The sequence below is a fragment of the Mirounga angustirostris genome, unplaced genomic scaffold, assembly GCF_029215605.1.
Source record: "Mirounga angustirostris isolate CCGP_5_RB_7025 unplaced genomic scaffold, mMirAng1.0.hap1 SCAF_6, whole genome shotgun sequence".
Classification (NCBI taxonomy): Eukaryota; Metazoa; Chordata; class Mammalia; order Carnivora; family Phocidae; genus Mirounga; species Mirounga angustirostris.
In genome coordinates, this window is record NW_026991714.1 from 36,713,930 (window position 1) to 36,737,144 (window position 23,215).

General features: G+C 38.8%; 1 protein-coding gene and 1 long non-coding RNA gene across 7 annotated transcripts in view; one reads left to right on the forward strand and one right to left on the reverse strand.

The window, feature by feature from the left end:
- The window catches only part of LOC123846095 (uncharacterized), a 92,675-nt gene extending 91,800 nt beyond the window's left edge, over positions 1–875 (reverse strand). For both annotated transcript variants that reach the window (XR_010412269.1, XR_008506265.2), the window contains exon 1: positions 737–875. This is a non-coding gene — a long non-coding RNA (uncharacterized LOC123846095). The remainder of the gene's footprint in view (positions 1–736) is intronic.
- RCOR3 (REST corepressor 3) overlaps positions 1–23,215 on the forward strand; it is a 57,178-nt gene that overhangs the window by 249 nt on the left and 33,714 nt on the right. For 2 of the 5 annotated variants that reach the window (XM_064594134.1, XM_064594136.1), the window contains exons 1-7: positions 760–928; positions 1,351–1,407; positions 11,165–11,242; positions 14,026–14,078; positions 15,775–15,936; positions 17,338–17,462; positions 18,234–18,312. In XM_064594134.1, the coding sequence (XP_064450204.1) occupies positions 760–928; positions 1,351–1,407; positions 11,165–11,242; positions 14,026–14,078; positions 15,775–15,936; positions 17,338–17,462; positions 18,234–18,312 (723 nt within the window). Of the gene's footprint in view, positions 1–759; positions 932–1,350; positions 1,408–11,164; positions 11,243–11,447; positions 11,799–14,025; positions 14,079–15,774; positions 15,937–17,337; positions 17,463–18,233; positions 18,313–23,215 lie in introns of those variants that run through there. The other 3 variants (XM_064594133.1, XM_064594135.1, XM_064594137.1) reach the window with 3 other exon arrangements.

Here is a 23,215-nt window from a genome sequence, read left to right on the forward strand (position 1 = left end):
CACACAGTCCGACTCCGCGGCGGGCAAGGGCGCGACACCAGCTCGACGCCGGCGGAGGAGCCGCGAAAGCGAGCAGTCGAAGCGCCGCAGGATCTCAAGGGGGCCGCGCTCCCGCCGAGACCTGCCCGGCCGTCCCGACCCGCAACCCTCCGAGAGAGGGGGGCCGCTGCCCTGACGCGGCCCCTCGGATCGCGCCGGCCCTTTCTCAGGCTGGGCGCGTTCCTTCCGCCCTGAGAGGGCAAAGAGTCCCACGCCCTCGTGTTCGCCTCCGCCCGGGCGCCGGAGCGCCCCCTAGGAAGGAAGCCGGAGAGGCGGCCGCGCCTCTGCGGCGATTTTATTAGCTTGGTTGGGGTTGCCCGGGCTGCCAGCAAGCGGGGCTTCCCCGCCCCTCCCCCTCTACCCCTCCTCCTCCCCCCCCCGCCCCTCCCCGCCCCGCGGCCGGAACCTCCCTGCGGGGCGGAGTGATACCGGCGGCGGCGAAGAGCGCGGCGCGGCCGACAGGGGCGCCCGGGACTGCGCGGGGCGGGCGGCGGGAGGAGGGGAGAGAGGCGGGGCCGGGGCGGGTAGTTGTGAGGCGACTGCGCTACTGCCGGACCGGGGCGGTTATGGCGGCTCCATATTAACACCCTCCTCCTCCTCCTCTGCCGCCGCCGTCTCCTCCTCCTCCTCCTCTCCCTCCCGCCCGCACTCGTAAGCCATCTCCCCCTTCACCCTGACGCCTACCGCTTCCCCTCACCTTTCCCCCTCCCCTCTTATACCATGCCCGGCATGATGGAGAAAGGGCCCGAGTTACTGGGGAAGAACCGATCGGCCAACGGCAGCGCCAAGAACCCGGCGGGCGGCGGCGGCGGCGGCGGCGCCTCGTCCACCAACGGCGGGCTGCACTACTCCGAGCCCGAGAGCGGCTGCAGCAGCGACGACGAGCACGGTGGTAGCCTCGAACTCCTCCCCGCCAGCCCGCCTGCCCCCCTCCCTCCTCCCCTCCCCCAGCCCCCTCCCCTCGCCGCGCTCCCGCCCTCCCTCCCCTCGGAGCCCGGGCGCTGCGGTAGCCTCGAACTCCCGGTGCAGTGCAGCAGCACCCCCCGCGACCCTCGTCCCTCCGCCCTCGACCAATCCTCCGCCCTCGCCCCCCCCTCGCTCCCCGCCCCCATCCGCTGCCATCTCCCGGAGTGCCCGGAGTTAATATCTTCCCATCCACCCGCCGCTTCTTTCCTCCCTCCAGCAATTTTTATATTTTATTAAGTGTCTCTTCCTTTTTCTTTTTTTCTTCTCTTTCTTTTCTTTTTCTTTTTTTCCTCTTTTCTTTCTTTCTTTTTTTTTTTTCTTTTTCTTTTTGGCATTGCTTTGCAGATGTTGGGATGAGAGTCGGAGCTGAATACCAAGCTCGGATCCCTGAATTTGATCCAGGTAGATATATTTGCTTAAGCAAATCCTGTCTCCCCTTTTCTGGGAATGGTTTAGGGTGGAAGGGGTAGAGGGGCGGCCGAGGTAGGGGTCCGGGTGTGCGGTTGGGAGGGGATGCGGGGCTGGGATGGGCAGGCATCTGGAGGGGAGGCTGTCAGGCTTGGCAGGGCTGTGACACAGGGCGTGTGGGCAGATGTGTGCATTGCAAGGTTAACATGGTTCCTTCGGAGGCCACTTGCCCGGTGGTGGCATCGCCTTTCTGTCCCCATGAGCCCGGGGCGAGGTCGGGGAGAGCAGAGGGAGGCGGCCCTCGGCGGATTCGGGGGTCCGAGGCTGGGGAAGGGGCGGCTGCTGGGCCGAGGGCTGGAGGAGAGGGTGTGCGGGCTGCGTGTGGAAGAACCGTGCAAATGTCAATTGCCATACCGCCGGCCCCCGGGAGCGGAGGGCCGCGCTCCGCAAGGGCGGCGGATGCCGGGGCTGCTGTCATCGGCCGAAGCCGAGGGCGAGCCCTGGCCGACCCGCGCGCACACGGGATTTTCTTTTTTCTTTCTTTTTAGCTAGGTGGTGTAGCATTGGTCGCGACAGCTCTGCGGAGTGTAGGAGCCGCGGAGAGAAAGGGATGGGGGAAGGGGGTGGGGAGAAGCCAGAGGCACACCTCGCCCTCCAGCCAGCCCTAGGAAGTCAGACCACAGGACAGTGGCTGCAGCTGCCAAGGAGACATTTTCTCCCCGAGCAGCCAGGTTCCAGCGTCCTCTGCCAACCCAGCTTGCGGGCTCCCTGTCTACTTTTCTCCAAACAGGCTCTCTGGCGGTCACGGGATTTCAGCCTGGACGGGGATTGGGCGAGAGTTCCGCATATGGAGGCGCCCTTGCTGGAGCCTCCCGAAGTGGAGCGTGTTTCCTTCTCCCCACCCCAGACCCTCTACAGTTCAGGCTTTGGACAGACTTTGAAGGAGCTCTTTTTTACCCCCCTTTCTCCCTTACAGTTGGTCAGTTTTTTGCCCATTGCCCACTCCTAATAACATTGTGTCGGACTTTTGAATTCTGTATTAGATATTAATAGGGCTTACTTTTTTGGAGGGGGGGAGGGAGGGATAGCTTCTTTACTTCGTTATAGGGTATAGATGGGTATTATCATTCATCCCCTGCCCATTTCAGCAATGCAAAATAAAGAGTTTTAGGTGGCATCTCGTCCTGTCCGAGGAGGAGAGTAAAATAATGAGTGTTACAAGGATTGTCAGTGCAGTCTGTTTTTCAGTAGGTAAAAGCAATGATAGAAGTGCTCACTAGATGTGGGTTGCCTTCTAAATGACATAGCTGTTAATACATTTTATTCAAAAGCTATCGAGTGTGTGTACTGGTGGTCTTCAAATAATTTTAAATGTTCTGTGAAATTAATTTTATTGATGTAGCTGGTAGGTGAATAACATTTTCACATTACTATGCTGCTTCAGGTATTAACTTGATATTTGGAAAAAGCATGCTTTGGCTTAAGATAGACTGAATTCAGTTCCCAGCTGTTTTAATTTTGTGCTCTGAGCAAGTCAGTGTCCTTCTCTGATCCTTAGTTTCCCTAGCTGTAAAATGGACATAAAAAATGCTTCATGGAATTTATTTTTTAAATTTTTTTTAAAGATTTTATTTATTTATTTGACAGAGAGAGAGAAAGAGAGAACGCACAAGCAGGGGGAGCAGCAGGGAGAGGGAGAGAAAGAAGCAGACCTCCCACCAAGCAGGGAGCCCGATGCGGGACTTGATCCCAGGACCCTGGGATCATGACCCCAGCCGAAGGCAGACGCTTAACGGACTGAGCCACCCAGGCACCCGGAATTTTTTTTTTTTTTTTTTTTAAGATTTTATTTATTTATTTGACAGACACAGCGAGAGAGGGAACACAAGCAGGGGGAGTGGGAGAGGGAGAAACAGGCTTCCCTCCGAGCAGGGAGCCCAGTGTGGGGCTCGATCCCAGGACACTGGGATCGTCACCTGAGCTGAAGGCAGATGCCCAACAACTGAGCCACCCAGGCGCCCCGCTTCATGGAATTCTTATCCGGAATACATGATTGGGCATATGGCAGTTACTCAGTAAAGATCAAATTTAATAATTAAGAAGAATGATTCTGCAAACATATGTATCTTTATGATTTGGGGCATTCATTGGTACTCTGCTTTTTTGGGAAATAATAAACTGATTTACAAATTAGAATTCAACAGCCAGAACTATTTCATAAGTTAATAAACATATCTTTTTTTTGCTTCATTAGGTAGGTTTATATTTCATAGACAACTGTACACGGGTTGAGTAGGAGGTCTTGTGTCTAAAAACCAGACTTCTTTTTTTTTTTTTTTTTTTTTTAAAGATTTTATTTATTTATTTGAGACAGAGAGAATGAGATACAGAGAGCATGAGAGGGAGGAGGGTCAGAGGGAGAAGCAGACTCCCCGCCGAGCAGGGAGCCCGATGCGGGACTCGATCCTGGGACTCCAGGATCATGACCTGAGCCGAAGGCAGTCGCTTAACCAACTGAGCCACCCAGGCGCCCTAAAAACCAGACTTCTTGCTGGAACAAATTTATATATGCCATGGTCTAGATCACTATAAAGGTTTTTTTGTTTTGTTTGTTTGTTTGTTTTTTTGGTTTTCATTTCATGATAAATACTGGAATAAATTCCAAATTTGGAAAATAATTCACTAAAAGTGCAGAACACTTCCAGTAGTTTCACATGGCCACTATTTGAATTATCCAGTTTACTTGATCATCATTTTTATTATTATTATTATTTTTAAAGATTTTATTTGAGGGGTGCCTGGGTGGCTCAGTCGTTAAGCGTCTGCCTTCAGCTCAGGTCGTGATCCCGGGGTCCTGGGATGGAGCCCCGCATTGGGCTCCCTACTCCGCGGGAAGCCTGCTTCTCCCTCTCCCACTCCCCCTGCTTGTGTTCCCTCTCTCACTGTGTCTCTCTCTGTCAAATAAATAAATAAAATCTTTAAAAAAAAAAAAAAAGATTTTATTTGAGAGACAAAGCATGAGTAGGGAGGAGGAGCAGAGGGAGAGGGGGAAGCTGACTCTCCACTGAGCAGGGAGCTTGGCTCAATCCCATGACCCTGGGATCTATACCTGAGCCGAAGACAGATGCTTAACCCACTAAACCACCCACATGACCCCATTTTTTTTATTATTATTTTGAACCTAAGCAGAATATTTGTGGAAAAAAAATCACTGAATTATTACATTTTTTTTAAAGTCATTTTCAAGTTACTCAGATTATAATTGATATTCTTTATTAGGGTAAGAATATATGTCACATTTTAAAAATTCATCCGTGAATTTTCTCCTTAATAATCTGCAGGAGAATACTGAACCCAAGGGCACAATTAAAACCAGTTATCACTTAAACCTGGATAGGCTTTCCTATAATCATAAGCAAATCTTGTCAAGCAAATGCAGATTATCAGTTGTTAGACACTTTTTTAAAAGTAAATATTGAACCTCTGTGCCTTTCAATATAGTGCCATTGTTCTGTTTTATTCTAAGTGTTGTGTCAAGTTTCTACTTCACATCAATTCAATATAATTTGGTAAGAAACATATTTCCTTGGGGGCACCTGGGTGGCTCAGTCGTTAAGCGTCTGCCTTCGGCTCAGGTCATGATCCCAGTGTCCTGGGATCGAGCCCTGCATCGGGCTCTCTGCTCAGCCACGGGCCTGCTTCTCTCTCTCCCACTCCCCCTGCTTGTGATCCTTCTCTCGCTGTGTCTCTCTCTGTCAAATAAATAAAATCTTAAAAAAAAAAAAAGACACATATTTCCTTGGAGAAGGTAAAAGGAAAAGAGATATTTATTAATGATAGAAATTGAGAAACGGTCAATTCCTGTCTCTCCTTTTCTCTTTTTCACACCTTTGTCTTTAGTCTCATAAACCACTGAGTCTACCTTCATGAAGATTATTCACCCATAACCAAATTATTTGGAGGAAAAATTCCTTAGGTTCCAAGATTATGATCAGAATATAGGAAAATTAAAGAGTTTGTGTGTGTGTGTAGGATATTTTTATTGGAGGAGTTAATAGTGATGATAGAAATCAAACAGAATGACTTACTAAAATGAATATTTTAGAAAATATGAGAATTGTGATTTAAATTGGAACTACTGAATATAAGTTTAGGAACAGTTTATGTTAACACCATTGCTAAGAATGCCTTTATAAAAATTTACTAACTGGATTTGATTATTTTCTTAGGTGCCTTTTTTTCTTCAGATTTTTCAATTACCAACTTTTATTTAGTGCCTCCTGACTATTTGTATATCAAGGAGGAGCAGTTTCGTGTGGTGATTAAGAGTCTCACCTCTTCCCATATGCCTTTTAGCTAATATGGCGTAGTGACCTTGACGAACTACCTGATGTATCCATACCTTTATTTTCTCATTTGTGAAAGGGAGATAATGTTAACTATATCATAATATTAGGTGAAAATTATTGTCTATAAAGCAATGGTCTTCAAAATGTTTTGCTTGTATATTCATAAAAGAATTTTCAAAAAAATACTTTCTCGCATATTTTTAACATCTGTCACTTACTGCTGTGTTTAAATAGTTGAAAAACATATCTCCAGTGTATTGAAAATATTAGCACTTTGAAATAAAGCCATTATACCCTTATTTTAAATGCATCCAGTTAAATATAAATACTAGAGTAATATGATCGTATCTATTTTATAAAAAGTATGAATAGGTAAACAGTCTGAAAGTTTACATTTTTCCTTTTTATCTTTGAAATCATTTCCATGCATTTTCCCCCACGGAATTTTATATTTTTGTGCTTGAATGTGTTTTATTGATCACCTATCCAGTTTCTCTACCACTGTAATATGTATTCTTGTGAACATAAGGTTCTAAGTGTTAAGTCTCTTCTGGTTTGAGTTATTACAATTAATGTGTAATTGATTGAAATTGTAATAGCTATGATGCCTTGAGTAAAGGAGAGCCTTGCCAGAACCCTTTGTTTGGCACTGTAGATGTCTCAAAATTTTGAGCGATATACTCTTGTCAGAAATAGGATGGGATGAGAGAGCTACCCCCCCCCTTTTTTTTTTTAAGTGAGAGAAGGGCATTTGTGAAGGAGGTCATAAGTAGAAAGAGCATATAGCTTAGACTGCAGGTGAGTTCTCAGGCAGATTGTCTTGGGAAAGAGCACACAGGGAAGCTAAAGTTCTGAAAATTGATTCCCATAAAACTTACTTATGTACCTCTTGGAAAGTCGTTATTTATCCCACTTTGAAGGTAGTGAATTAAATATGTAAGTGAGAGCCCAGTTCATAAATAGGAGAATTTTATGTGTGTCTTAATATTCTCAGTACTTAAGTTCTTTATATAGAACATTTGTCCCATGATTTCCATCAGAATCCTTATTCTAAATGTCTTAAATCTAAGAAGAAGTGGATTTTTATTTTTGTACTTATTTTGAAATTTGCTATTGGTGTAAAAATCCTAGTTTATCAAAATTATACTTTTGTTTTTTTAGTTGTTGGTTTTCCCCAATGGTCTTATAAATGTACTTTACCAACTGCAGTTAAGATATCTAAAAGATTTCAAAAGGTTTAAACTTTGTTTCATACTTTTAAAAATTGTTTAATGATTTTGTTTTCAGAACTGTCATGCTACTATACAGTCTTTTAAAATGAGAGTAGCTTGCTTTTTTTTTTTTTTTAAAGATTTTATTTATTTATTTGACAGAGAGATAGAGAGCACAAGTAGGCAGAGTGGCAGGCAGAGGGAGAGGGAGAAGCAGGCTCTCCGCTGAGCAGGAAGCTGGATGTGGGGCTCCATCCCAGGACCCCAGGATCATGACCTGAGCCAAAGGCAGCCGCTTAACCAACTGAGCCACCCAGGCTCCCCGAGAGTAGCTTGCTTATCTAGGTTTTGGTTTGTTTTTTAATCTATTTGGAAGATAGGATATTTCTAAGGCTGGATTATTTTGTTGGTGACGCAAGCTTGATTTTCAGTATTATTTCTTTCCTTTTTTCAAAGATTTTATTTATTTATTTGTCAGAGAGAGAGAGTGTGCACAAGCAGGGAGAGTGGCAGGCAGAGGGAGAAGCAGGCTCCCTGCTAAGCAAGGAGCTGGATGTGGGACTCGATCCCAGGACCCTGGCATCATGACCTGATCCAGAGGCAGATGCTTAACTGACTGAGCCACCCAGGCATCCCTTCAGTATTATTCTGAGTATCAGACAGTTTTGAGATATAATGCTAAATATTGTTACATATAAAAGCAAAATAAATATTGAGTTTATGTCCTTTGGATATTTTTCTTCAGCTTTTATTTATTTATTTTTATTTTATTTTATTTTTTTAAAGATTTTATTTATTTGAGAGAGAGAGAATGAGAGAGAGCACATGAGAGGGGGGAGGGCCAGAGGGAGAAGCAGACTCCCTGCCAAGCAGGGAGCCCAATGCGGGACTCAATCCAGGGACTCCAGGATCATGACCTGAGCCGAGGGCAGTCGCTAAACCAACTGAGCCACCCAGGCGCCCCTTTCTTCAGCTTTTATAATGGAAAGGATAAAACTTCATTGGATGCAAAGCATCCTGAGGGGTACATTGTTTTTAATAATACAAGTTACTTTCTCCTTTTATAGGGGAGAAGTCAGGTCTGAGTTGTTAGAAAAACAAAAAAGTCATTTCAGCTATTCAATCTCATTTTCTTTTTTTTTTTTTTTAAGATTTTATTTATTTATTTGACAGAGAGAGACCGAGAGAGGGAACACAAGCAGGGGGAGTGGGAGAGGGAGAAGCAGGCTTCCCGCGGATCAGGGAGCTCCGTGCGGGGCTCGATCCCAGGACCCAGGGATCATGAGCCAAAGGCAAACACTTAACGACTGAGCCGCCCAGGGGCCCCATCCAGTCTCATTTTCAAGGGTTTGGTGAGAGAAGGCATCAACTGTTTGTGTTAGAGCCCCATGAGTTTTTATTCATTTGTGTTATTTGATAAGCTGACAGGAAGTCTTTTCAGAGTAGAGATAGAAGGGAACAAGAAAAAACTGCTTTCAATGAGCATATATTAGTAATAATAATGTTCAGGTAATACATACTGTATGCCAGGGTGGGGAGAAGAAGAGGGAGAGGGGGAGAGAGAATCCTCAAGCAGACTTCCCACTGAGTAGGAAGCCTGGCATGGGGGCTCAGTGTGGGGCCTGGATCCCAGGACCCTGAGATCATGACCTGAGCTGAAATCCATAGTCAGCTGCTTAACCGAGTGAGCCACCCAGGTACCCCTCATCATCCGTGTTTTTAAAGAATTAAACTGAGGCATGGGCAACATAAGTAAATTTCCCTAAGATGACAAAGCTGAGAAATGGCAGAGCTTGAATTCAAATTAGAGTCTGGCTCTATAATGGTTACACTCTTAACCATTATATTAAAATACCTCATTTCCTGTGAACATCAGTCATCTCCTGGGCCTAGTTGACACATACATGATTAAAAATGGTGGAGTTTAGTTCAAGGTTAGGAAAAGAACATTGTGGGGGTGCCTGGGTGGCTCAGTTAAGCATCTGCCTTCAGCTCAGGTCATGATTGTGGGGTCCTGGGATTGAGCCCCACTTGGGGCTCCCTGCTCATTGGGGAGTCTGCTTATCCCTCTCCCTGCCTCCCACTCATGTTCTCTCTTGCTGTCTCTCTCTGTCTCAAATAAATAAAATCTTAAAAAAAAAAAAAAGGAACATTGTGAAATGCCTAATTAGGCATTCTCTGCTACCAGACACAATTACTCTCCCAATTAGCCCCCCCACCCCCATATTAGAAGAGCTGTTAGTCCCCACAGCTTGGATGTCAGTTTTTGTCAGATCAAGCCCTTAATTGTAGTCCTAAGAATTTTTTGGGAAACTTAACTGTTATGCCTCATGGGGAAAAATACAAAAAAATAGTTCATATCTGTGTAAGAAGAGACATTTTGTGAAGGTATTTTAATTAAGATTTTCTATAATGCAAGAATCAGATGCAGGAAATATGTTTAAATATTAAGCCTGATATGCTCTTAAGACGTGAGACTTAATGGAAACCTTTCTTTGTTGCATTCCTTATTCTGTTAAGTAGGATTTAAATTATCTTATTGTTATAATCTATTGTGAAAAAGAATCAGTCCATGTTGAAGAATTGAAGTTTAGAATATGCACTAGAAATAGCAGTAGATAAAGATTTCTGACCAACTTGGATATGTCTGTTTTATCTCCTTTGAGTGGCTGCCAATTTTGCTTTTGTGTTTGTATTTTATGTGGTTAGAAATTTAATATGTATCTCGTTTTTGAAGTTTTTAAAAAACTTGGAATTTGTTTTCATTGAATATAAATTTTAGATAATGTACTTCTACTTTGCATTTTCTTAAATTCTCTGTTTTTTGTCCTCTTTATTAAAGAAAACGACAAAACGCAGTAGGTTTTGCTTTTAGATTCATTTTGTAAATATGATTTTTCTAATACTTTGGTACTGTTCTCTCATTTCTCTTTTCTCCATCCTTAATTTTTCCTTATAGTAAAACATAAAATTTTTAAAGCAATCTTAGCTTCATATTTTCACTAACAATATATCATTTTCTGTAATTTGTTGATTGAATATGCAGTAGTGATGTGTAATGATTCTCCAAAATTAAAAACTACTGAACTATATTAGATTATTCCTGGATAGATAACTTCTCTAGATTGAGATTATACTGGTAGTTCCTTTACCCCTGGAAGTGAATGTTCTTTATTCCAAATATCTTACAATCTTATGAATGATTACAGCTTAACCTCAGAATTCTGTTAATGTTTTATGTGAATAATTTTGGAATTCTTGCCATTTGTTGGTGGTAGCTATCAATACCTCATAAAAGTCAATTATGATATATTCATAGACAAGTCTTAAAGTAAGTAGGTGGCAACAATGCTTCATTTCTTGATAGTTTTAATTAACTTGAATGCACCTAGGAATTAGAAAGAAACCAGAAAAGACCACTGAGTAATTAAAAGACAGAACCCACGGGCATGTACTTGGCACTGGGACAGCTGTGTCAGGCTTTCATTCATTCTATCCCTAATGCAGTTTTAATAGAGCTTGATTTTTCTGACTTTTCAGATCATAACAGATTAGAAATAAGCAACAGTAATGGTGTGCTTCTACAATAGAGGTAGACTCTGATTACTTCAAGAAACAGCATTATTAACTTTTATATTTTTTGACTTTGTTTTCCTCTTACACAGAGCACATAATTTTATAAATATAAACTAATGAAATTAACGCTAAAAAGGAATAGTTGGCAGACTCACAAGGAATAAGATTAAATAAAAACCATAAAAAACAGATACAAGTATTTTTAAATGATGGTAATCTTGGCCCATTCAGAGATGAGGCAAAACAGAAATAACTTACCACCTGAGGTATTCTCTAGTTTTAAGTCAGAATTTTTAATGACTCCCAAATAATGTTAGAAGGTTAAATCAGGTTTATTTCCTGTCAAGAAATAGAGCTATATAGTGTCCTTAAGAAAGTCTTTCTTTTTAATTTAAAGGGGGTTAACTTCAGTCTTTGTGAAATTTTCTTCAATTTCATAAATGAAATACTTAGTATTTTAATGTAAATCTGTTTTCCTTCTCTGTTTCCTCGTACTTTGTTCCTTTGTTCTCTTGCAGGTACTGTACTAAAATAGAAATAAAGCTTACCTTGTTTATACTTACTTTAAATGTACATAAAATCCATCATATTTAAAGTAATGAATTTTTTCTCCAGGTGCTACAAAGTATACAGATAAAGACAATGGAGGAATGCTTGTGTGGTCTCCATATCACAGTATCCCAGATGCCAAATGTAAGTTTTCTGAAATTGAACGTTTATGTCAATAGAGATCTGTCAGCCAATTCAAAATGCAACTTACATATTTTTGGGGTCTCTTAGAGTCTCATAAGAAAACAGTTTGTCTTTGTTTGGTTTTGTTTTGTTTTGATGGAGGTTGTTATATTAGAATGTTTTTCCTTTTGAAAGATAGTGGGTTGATCATTCCAATTTGTGTCAGGCCCAGGAAGACTGAAAATACCTAGGATCTGATGGCATTGCTGCTTAAATCCTCAAGCAGGGGAGGGAGTTACTATGTAGACATCTGCACAGGCTTTTCCTCAGTATATGGAGCTGTAAAGAAATGCCTTCAAACTTCAAAGAGCCCACTATCATTACCATTTTAAAGAGGAAAGGGGAAAGAACTGACTTCAGCAGCCATCAATCAGGTCATCTTTGAGCTCTCCATTTCTGGACGGAGACCTTCTGGATCATTGACCATGCACTTCTTGAATCATGGTGTGGCTTTAGACTTCAATGTGATGTAGCGGACCTGATCCTTTGCGGCACATCAGATATAGGAAACGTGCAGGTAACAAAACTAAGATCCCCACCCCTCCATTCAGTTATCATTGAATTTGTTAAAGCAGACAAACAAAAAAATCACTGCACAGCTATTCTTGCAGCTGTAAAATAATTAAAAATATTTACTAAATCTTAAAGATGTCCCATAATGTTTTATTTAGTCCCATCAAAATTAATGATGTCCTATATATCATGTGCATAGTAAGTCTAAGCATACTTATTGATGCAATAAGAGAACTAAAAATTGAAAATTGAGTATTTTGCTGCATACCTGATAATTCTTCCTATTTGACAGTTTTGGAATACCAGCAAAAGGTCTCGCTGGTAATCTAGGAATTACATGCCCTTGAGGCATTCTTAACAGAAAACACAAAATTGCACATTTGGCCTGGGACTGTATACTGAGAAACCTGAAGGAGATTATCAGGTTTCTCTGGTTCAGTTCTCATTACAGCAAAGGTTTTCATTCATAAACTAAGCATCAGGGTATCACTGGCTTTTGCTGTCCTAGCACTGTTTTGTACAATGGTGCATTTCTTAACAAGGTGGAAAACAAAATTCAGAAAGCCAACATCTCCTGATTGTGTGGTGTCCACATAGAATATCCTAGACTGAAGATCTCGGGCAGTGGTTTTCAACCCTGGCTGTGCATTGGGATCACTTGGGGGAGCTTATTAAATAAGACAGTACTGATGTCTGGTCTTTATCTCAAACCAATTAAATCAGAATCTTTAGGGATGGAGTCTGGACTTTTTATTTTTTATTTTATTTATTTATTTTTAAAGATTTTATTTTTAAGTAATCTCTGTACCCCACATGGGGCTTGAACTCATGACCCCGAGATCAAGAGTTGTTCACTCTTCTGACGGAGCCATCCAGGTGCTCCTGAACTTACTTTTTAAAGGTTCCCCCACTGATTCTAATGCATAGCCAAGGTTGGAAACCACAGATTGACTGATGTTGTTTAGCCTTCTATTTATAGGACTGTAGGACATTTTTGTTAAAGTTAAAAAGCATATATTTAGACCTGTCTTGTGTTTAAGTGCTATGTATTTAAGTTCTAAACAAACTATAATATTTGGATTTTCTGCAAAAGTTTACAGTCTTAGGGAACTATAATAACATCCATAAAAAATAGCTGTTATTCTAATAGCATTATTGTTATAATATCATTTTTATATATTAAATTATCTTATATTGACTAGTAATAATAGCAAACTCATATAAAGTACCTAAAATGTGCCAAGTGTTATTCTAAACACTTGATATATATTAGCTCATTTAATCCTAGGAAGAAGGTACTGTTTTAAAGTGAGGAAAGTAAGGTACAGAAAGGAAGAGTTAATTGCCTCTAGTCAAAAAATTAGCAACAAGGATGAGAATCAAACCCTGGTAGACTAGCTGTTCTGGGATGAGAATTGTTAACCTCTGCTTCTCCAAATATGCTTAAAGAGAATTTTATAAATCATACACACACACACACTTCATATATATACTTAAAAAAGGATCAAACAGGAGTGACTATATGGATTTCACATAAAACAGTCCTGCTGTCTGAAATGGCAGACATCTCAGCAGTGAGGCCTTAAAATAGCTAGTACCTCATCATTGAAGCTATGCTTATCTAAGTAATTCTGTTGGCTTGATTACATATGGAGGATGAATGAAAATGGAATATTCAGACACCTTCTGTATAGCTTGCAGGAAGAGCTGAAGAAAATTTAGGGCTACCAAAGCATATTTAAACATGTCGTTATTACGTATAGCTGGCAAAACCATAGGTAAACCATCCTTTGCACAGCAGTCAGAAGTGGGAAGGTAAAGGCTTTGGGCCAACTCTTACTATGAGATGGGGTCTGAAACAGCTAAGTCCCTTCAAATAAAGACTGCCACAGAAAAATGAAGAAATTGTCTAATATTTTACACTGTAATTAGGTTCTGTTGGCTATATACAGATTGGTCTTTTTATATACAAAAATAATTATATAACATCATTGAATTTAATAAGTATATGCTGTATAATCTTAGAGATAAATCATACTAAGCAAAATTTTAGATCAAGGAAGCTTCTGATCCTGTTCATAGAAGTAAAAGTCTTTTTTTGTAACATTTCATAGAAAAAGACTTTTCCCTGAAATATAATATTTTTATTTTGCTTTGTTAAAAAAAAAAAGTAGATCTGAGCACATGAAGTAAATAAGAATAATTAATTATATAACATTGTTTCATTGCAGTGGATGAATATATTGCAATTGCAAAGGAGAAACATGGATACAATGTGGAACAGGTATGTAGAGAAACATTTTAATATTAAAGCTTGCCTCAGCATTTACCAAATCCAAAAAACATCTCCTTGTTGTTTCTATCCTAAGGAAGTGCAGTTCAACCAATTTTACAGATACCACAAAAGTCCTAGCAAACTCTGACCTTTCAAAATTATGGATTTTGCTTTTATAAACATTGTTCATCTCAAGGGCTTGAACATTTTCTCTCAACACCTCTGTTTCTTACTCTGCTTTGAGTTCTAAACGTATCTGAAAGCATTTATATTATTCTGGCAAATGCTTACCAAAAAAGGGAATTTTTTTTTTTTTTGAGTACAGGTAATTCTCTGTGATCTTTTAATCTGAAAGACCTAGAAGTTAAACTTTTTATTTAAAGAAATATTTAAGACTTTTCAGTTTTGAAGGAAATAATTTATGAAGGGCTGTTTTTTTAAATTTAATTTTTAATTTTTTAATTTATTTTTGGGGGGGCTTTTTTTATTAGATAACTTTAAAAGGAGATCTGCATGGGACATATGATTCATTATCCCTTGTAATGAGGGAATGAAGAACATGAAAAAATAAAAATGAAATAGAGATTCTTAAATCTATTTTCAACTAATTATTAAATCAACCTTCATCAAAATTAATAGTAAAATAAGTGAATTATCTGTAATCTGGATTATTAAGAGCTGACTTTATAGTCAGTACCATGGTTAAATAATACAAAGTCATTTCTAGAAATTGAGATGTTTATCTAAACATAGTTAACTTTTTTGTGATTTTTGAAGACTTTCTTTTGTTTTTAATTCTTGACTTTGTTTAATATTTGTTTGAGACGTTACTCCTTTAAAATGTGACTGCACATATTTTCATTTTTATGTTCATTTTAAAGGAGTATTACTAAAGTACAGAAATTAATTTTAAAACTTACTATTTAAAAAGTTGCTATATCTCTTCTTAAAAAGTGAAATTTGATACTCAGTACCTTATAGTAAAGATAAAGACCTATGAAAAAAAAAAAAGATAAAGACCTATGACTTACTTAACTATATAAGGGAAAGTGTGGAAGGTTAGAAATTACCCATTTTGGGCTTTCCTCTGATTTGGTAATAAAGTCATTGAAGTTATTAATATGCATCATAATAAATCTTTGCATTATGTTAATAAAGAACTTTAAAAATATATATGTGGTAAATATTATTAAGGTTGCAATTGAGGTACTCCTTGGAACTGTTCAGCCCATGGTATATACTCCTAAAATGTTAAAACCTAAATATTTTTCTACTATGTTTCAACTGAGCACTTCTAGTTTGGTATAGTTATGATTGATAGTTTTATTCAAGTATTTACTGGATATTTTTCCTTTTAGCATGTTTTTCTCTACACATTGACAAATGAGTAAATGTGGGCCAGTCTTGATACGAGTCTACACACCTGCTTTAGTAATTATAGTCACTCTCCTCAGCTCACTGTTTTTCCTAGATTATGCAGCAAATGTGGTATGTAAGAACATTCACTGTTCTGAGGCCCTGATTTAAAAGAAATAAATAAATGAGGTCTACTACCTGGGCATCCCTGATTAAAAGCTCTAAACTGTGAGTGTATTTTCAGTTGAAGTAATGGGCTTAAGATTTTAACCTAATTTGTGTTTAACTCTCTTAAGTGTGATGGAACATAAGTCCATTAAAACGAAAGGGGAATGATTTCTCTTCAAAGGCACTTGGCATGTTGTTCTGGCATAAACATAACATTGAGAAGTCCCTTGCTGATCTCCCTAATTTCACTCCCTTTCCGGATGAGTGGACAGTGGAAGATAAAGTCCTGTTTGAACAAGCCTTTAGTTTTCATGGGAAGAGCTTTCACAGGATTCAGCAAATGGTATGGTAATTTTGGTTTTACTGTAATTCATACCTGAAAGATATACAGTTATTAAACACTTCCTGATTATTAAATACAAAAAAGTTTTCAGTCTAATTTTAATATTTAAAAAATATTTGATACTTAAAATACCTATACATTTGTATGTACCCTATTTTCAATAACCACTCTACTGCATGACAGTTATGTGCTATTTCGTTGTAATTCTGTTTTGTTAGGACTTATATATGTATATTAAATGTGCTTGTTCTAGGAAAAAAATCATAATTTCAATTTTATTTTTAAATGATTCATTTTTTAACATTAGGATTGTATTTTCTACTTTATATTCCTTTGGATATGAAAATCAATTTTTAAAAATTCTGTATTTCAATATTGCACAGGCACTGTTGTTTTTAAGGAGAAAAACTATTTCTAGTTTTTAAATTTTTAGCGTTGTGTCAAAAGAATATAAACCTGAGAAGTTGCTACATTAGAATCTTTTAACCTGAACGGATGAAAATTAGATAATATTTGCAAATATATCTAAGTGTGTTCCATAATTGAAGAGAGCCTTTTTGATTGGGAGTATGTGTCCTTGTTTGCCAGTATGACAAATCAGTGCATGATGATTAGTCATTTTAATACCTAGAGACTTTATTTGGTAGCTAAAGTCTGATTATATTATTTATCATCTTAAAACCTGGATTTAAGACAAATGATTCAAAAAATTCATGGTCGAAAATTGAATAGCTTTTCTTGAAAACATGATGCTAAGTGACAAAAGCCAGGCATGAAAGGTCACATAGTGTATGATCTCATTTATATGAAATGTCCAGAATAGACAAATCCATAGAGATGGAAAGTAGATTACTTGTTGTCAGAGACTGGGTAAGGGAAGACCAGGGGATGACTACTAATGTTTCTTTTTGAAGTTATGAAAATGTCTGGAATTAAATAGTGATGGTTGCATAACTTAGTGAATATGCTAGAAACCACTGAATTGTACATTTTAAACTGGTGAATTTTCAGGTATGTTAATTATGTATCAGTTTTAAAATTTCAACTTACAGAGGTGGGAAGAAAAGAGTAACTCTTTAAGAAAAACAAACACTGAATGCTAACATTGTGCTGGGGACATCTGGGTGCATTGTTACCGTGTTTGTGAGTTTCTTGTCTCCCCTTCCCTCTTAGAACAAATAGGAATATTCATTCAGAAATGTCAGTGATATAGGTGTGGTGGGTTACTATGACTGTAACCGTACTTTCTAGTTCTGTAATTCATAAATGTACCCATGAAAATATTTTTCATCTATGCCTTTAAGTAGCAAAGAATAATATCAGAAATATTATTCATTTCTGTTAATCAGAGTTGATGAATTAAACTTGCGGATATTAACATGATTTTTTTTTTTTTCCAAGCTTCCAGATAAGACAATTGCTAGCCTTGTAAAATATTACTATTCCTGGAAAAAAACTCGATCCAGGACAAGCTTGATGGATCGCCAGGCTCGTAAACTAGCTAATAGACATAATCAGGGTGACAGGTAGGTTGGATGCCTTTATATGGTTATACTGTTAGGGACACTGTATTGGATTGCTTACATTTCCTAAGGTAGAAAAATTATCACAGCACATTGTAACTACTTCTTAACCTTACATTCATGTTTCGTCTCTGGCAGGAAGAGTTGAGTGATCAGAAATCTTAATAGTAAGGACTTTCTTTAACTCTTTAACTGTTAATCATAGCCAGCAAACACTACAACTGAGTTTATTTGAGCTGTGTTTAGCTGTACTTGCAAGTGCTTCCTTTTAGTATTGATATATTCAATATATATCCTTAGAATACATGAAGAAATACATTCTCTAGAAGATGCTCTTTCCATAATTGCCTGAATACAATTACCTGAGTAACTGAAGTCCACATTATTGTAGCTATATCTTTCTGGTGGTATAAAATCATTTTGCTTATTGGTGTTTGTCTTTAACCTCCAAGTGGAGAAATGAAATAATAAGTATTATATCAAACTAATATATGTGTTCTCTTTCCCAAATGATATTCTTTCTAAATTTCTTTCCTATTGCATCTCTGTTTTTTAGGTAGACATGTTTTCTAACTTGATTCTGTATACCCAAAAAGATAAATGTTTCTAAACACTACAAAAATGTAAATTACAGAAGGTCATCTTCCCAAGGACACCTCTTGTTTTGTTGGGGAATGTCTAGTGAAATTATTAGCAAGGTATATTGCAATTTGATAAGAGCCCTGGAATAGAATAAAAAGGGAATTAAGTTTACTAATCTTTGTTTCTTCTCAGTGATGATGATGTGGAAGAAACACACCCAATGGATGGAAATGATAGTGATTATGATCCAAAAAAAGAAGCCAAGAAAGAGGTAATGATTATCATTAGAGTACTTGTAATTGTTTTACAAATCCTTGCAAAAAAGAATGAATTGTCCTTCATGTTAAGAAAAACATTTTTATGGGACGCCTGGGTGGCTCAGTCAGTTAAGCATCTGCCTTCAGCTCAGGTCATGATCCCAGGGTCCTGGGATCGAGTCCCGCATCAGGCTCCCTGCTCCACAGGGAGCCTGCTTCTCCCTCTGCCTCTGTCTCTGTCTCTCTCTCTGTCTCTCATGAATAAATAAATAAAATCTTTAAAAAAAAAAAAAAAGGAAAACATTTTTATTTTATTTATTTATTTATTTATTTTTAATTTATCTGAGAGAGAGAATGGGAGACAGAGAGCATGAGAGGGGGAGGATCAGAGGGAGAAGCAGACTCCCTGCCCAGCAGGGAGCCCGATGCGGGACTCGATCCCGGGACTCCAGGATCATGACCTGAGCCGAAGGCAGTTGCTTAACCAACTGAGCCACCCAGGCGCCCAGGAAAACATTTTTATATCATGGTGTAGGAAGTAGTAAATTTCAATGTTAGAGGTTTTTTGGGAAAAAAAGTAATATCTAGAACTCCCAGTTAGCCAGTAGTTTAAATAATTGTTAGGTTATCTCATCCACTCAGAAGTATAAAAGCCCTGCCACAATCACTAGTCTTCAATCCAAAGAAAGAAAACCACCCTCAGATGATATAGTATGAGTATAATATAGTATAAAATTAAGCTTTCTGGTTTTATTACCCAATTTTTCTTAAAAACACTTGTTTGTTCCATATTGTAGCAAATTAGAAATTAGATCTTTCTCAACTTACGTTGGGGTTACATCCCAATAAACTCATCATAAACTGAAAATATTGTAAGTCAGAAATGCATTTAATATACCTAATTTAGCAAACATCATCACTTAGCCTAGCTTACCTTAAACGTGCTCCGAACATACATTAGCCTGTAGTTGGGCAAAATCATCTAACACAGAGCCTATTTTATAATACAGTGTTGAATATTTCATGTAATTGAACACTGTACTGAGAGTGAAACACGGAATGGTTGTAAATACACACAATGGTTGTCAGGGTATCGGTTGTTCTCGTGTTTGTGTGGCCGACTGGGAGCTGCGGCTCACTGCCACCGCCCAGCATCGTGAGAGAGCGTTTTACTGCATATCGCTAGCTTGGAAAAAGAAGAAAATTCAGAGTACAGTTTCTGTTGAATGCCTGTGGCTTTCACACCATCGTAAAGTTGAAAGATTGTAACTGGAACCATCATAAGTTGGGGATGATCTGTAGTAGCCAGGTACTGACAGCAGTGAAAATAAAAGCTGCCTCAAAGGAAGAGATGGAAGAATCCCCAACTAGAAAAGCACTCCTGTTCCTCAAAATGATGATAATAATGATGACTTCAGATCACTAGGAAAAGGCTAAATTGATATCCATACTCATTTACACAGACACAGACAAGGAATCACATAATTGTAAAAAATAGACCAAATATTGACGGGTAAAGGCTTGTGAGGTATAGACAGCTGTGGATTAGTGAAGATCAAAATTGGGAGACAACGTAACTTCATCCTATTTAATGACCTCCATTCCTCAGTGCCATTGGCCCATTCTGGCCCTTGTCATCTTAAACTCGATCAGTGACATTTTAAGGATCCTACTCTTACCTCAATTTGTTATTTTACTAATTTTCTTACTACTGCTAAATGTTCTCAAATTACTTGATTCCTTCATTTTTTCCCAAGTCTGCCTAGTTTCCCTCAGCCATAGACCCAGTGATCAACTACTTAAATTGCTCTTTTCCCAGTATCTTTAACTCCCCATTTCCCTATCCTCTGCCATACCTTCCCTAACCCTATGAACCCACAATGCTGGGTCTGTTGCTATTCTTGGTCTGAGAGGCACAGCAGGAGATAATGACACAATCATGTAAATTGTTGCCACTTAGAAAAAATGGTTTCAGATCTCAGTGCAGTCCTTATGCCTCTCAGTGTTTAACCTCTAAGCCTCAGTGTTTTCCCTTGGTAAAATGAAAACAATAGGATTGTTTGGGAATCAAAGAGATGATATGTACAGAAGCACTTCTTATGGCACGCAGTACATAGTAAATCTTGAATAAAAGGTGCTATTGTTTTATTCATTATTTGAGCAAGTATTTTGAACATGCATCCCTTTCTACACATCACCTACCATCTCTCCACTCCCCCCAAAAACTTGGCTGATAACTTCACAGAAAAAATATGAAGCAGGAACTCCCTTAAATTCCAACCCTCCTCTCTGACCTCTGTGCTACTCTACTACCTTTTTCATCTGAGCGTGTTAATACTGAGAACAGTAAAATTTCAAACATCTTATAGATCTATTAATATGAAATCTTATAGATCTATTAATATGAAATGATACTCTGGAACATTTACTGAATGAAGTCTGCCTGAATGCCTCTCTCTAACGTAACAAAGGTCCCTTCCCTTGTTTGATCCTATCTGTCCCTTCATGTCATGACTATGATTTTTCTCATCAGTTTTCCCTCTAATGCCATATTTTCAACCTTTTCATTGCAGCCCAAATTATGCTCATGTCTTCTGTGTAAAAGCGTAACTATCTCTCTACTAGTCTAGAAAAAACTCTGCTCCTTCCTACTACTTCTCTTTTGACTTTGCTTCAGTCAGGCTTCTCTGTCTTTTCACGTCACTGAAACAGCTGACGGAGGTCTACCTAACTGCCACATCCAGTGACTGATTGTTCATTGTATTCTGCTTATGCTTTCTATATCATTTCAAGTTACCCCTCCCTTCTTCCTGAAAATCTCTTCTTTGACTTACCGATTCTTTGATTCTCTGCCACCCCGCCCCAGTGGCCTATTTTATTTTTATTTCTCAGATTTTAGATAAATTTTAGTTAGCATACAATACAATATTGGTTTCAGGCGATTCTGTGATTCTTGTCTACTTTTTAATTTTTAAAAATTTTTTTAAAGATTTTATTTATTTGAGAGAGAGAACATGAACAGGGTTAGTGGCAGTGGGAGAAGCAGACTCCCCACTGAGCAGGGAACCCGATTTGGGGATCTGGGGGGTGATCCCAGGACTCCAGAATCATGACCTGAGCTAAAGGCAGACACTTAACTGACTGAGCCACCCAGGTGGCCTTTGTCTACTTTTTTAACTCTTGTGTCTCAATTTTAGTGACTTTTTTCTTTCTCTATTATTATTTTATACTATACTATTCTATACTTTCTCAATTCTGTTCATTTTATCATTTTTTTTTTAGTTTTTTTATTAACATATAATGTATTATTTGTTTTAGGGGTACACGTCTGTGCTTCATCAGTCTTCCACAATTCACAGGGCTCACCATAGCACATACCCTCTCCTATGTCTATCACCCTAATTTTTTCTCTCAAGTAACTGTAAATTTTGTCCTTTATGTTCTATGCAACTGCCTTACTTTTAGGTTTTCATCTTTTCTCTGAATTATTGGAATTTTCTGTCTTCCCTCCTGGCCTCTTGACTCTCCACACTACCCCTTCCAGTCTGTTCTTTAACCCTGTTGCCAAAGCAGTCTTTTTTTTTCCTAAAGATTTTATTTATTTGAGAGAGAGAGAGAGAGAGAGAGCACATGAGACCAAATTTACTGCTTGCAACCCTCCATGGCTTTGTCTGTAGGATTAGGATAAAACACAGAGCTCTCTAGTGAGGCATTCCCCACCCCAACCCACCCCACATATTTCAAATTACTAACAGTGTTTTTGAAAAGTCTTAGTTCCCTGGCTTTTTTCCTGTGGTTATGTCGGTTCTTTTTTTCTGGAATTGTCTTTCTTCCCAAATCTGCCTAGGAAATTCCTCATAACTTTGTAATATGTAATTTCTTTATGAAATCTCTCCTGTGCTTTATCTTGAATTGACCACCTTCTTATTTTTCTTTAAATCTATTAAAATACTCATTGGGGGTCCCCTGTTTTGCCTGCCTATCACTTCATGGTAAGCTCTTTAAGAGCAAGAATCTATCTACAGGGCCTGAAACAAAGTAAGCATTCAGTCAAATTTATTATAAGGAATGCAAATACACATTATAAACTTATTTACTGTACAAATATAAGAGATTAGGGATTTGAGTTATCTAGAGAACTTATGTATGTGTAATACTGTTCTATCCAACAATGTGAGATGATACATATGCATTTGGCCTTTTGTTTGCCTGTGATCTCATACTATTAGCATAAGGAAAATATAAGTTAAAAAATGTTAAAAGGAGGGCGCCTGGGTGGCTCAGTCGGTTAAGCATCTGCCTTCAGCTCAGGTTATGATCCCAGGGTCCTGGGATCAAGCCGCTGAGGCAGGCTCCCTGCTCAGCGGGGAGTCTGCTTCTCCCTCTGCGCCCCCCCCCAAATAAATAAATAAAATCTTGAAAAAAAAATGTTAAAAGGAATTTTCCAGGTTGTGGTTCAGGGCAGGTACTGTATGTCAGCAGCTTCATTTATTCCTCTGCTCTTTCACAAATGATAGGGACACAGGCAGGAATGATACTGTATTACTGCCTTTAACACAGATCTGCATACCTGCTTCTGCATGTTATTGACACACTATGTAGAAGGTTTTTTTACAAACTTTTAAAAATTGTGAACTATATATTATCATACAGTATATAGAGTTTAAAGAAGAGTAAAACAAACAACCGGCATCTCCCATCACTGAGCTTAAGAAACGAAAGTCCTGTGTGTATGTTTCCTTAATTGTACCCCTCTCCCTTCTCTCCAGAGAACCTCTATCCTGAAAAGGGAACCCTATCCTGAACTGTATCAGTTATTCACTTCCTTTTTTTAATAGTTTTATCACATACGTATGTATCTCTGACCAACCATCATTGAGTTTTGTCCACTTCAGACTTCTATTTAAATGGAATCAT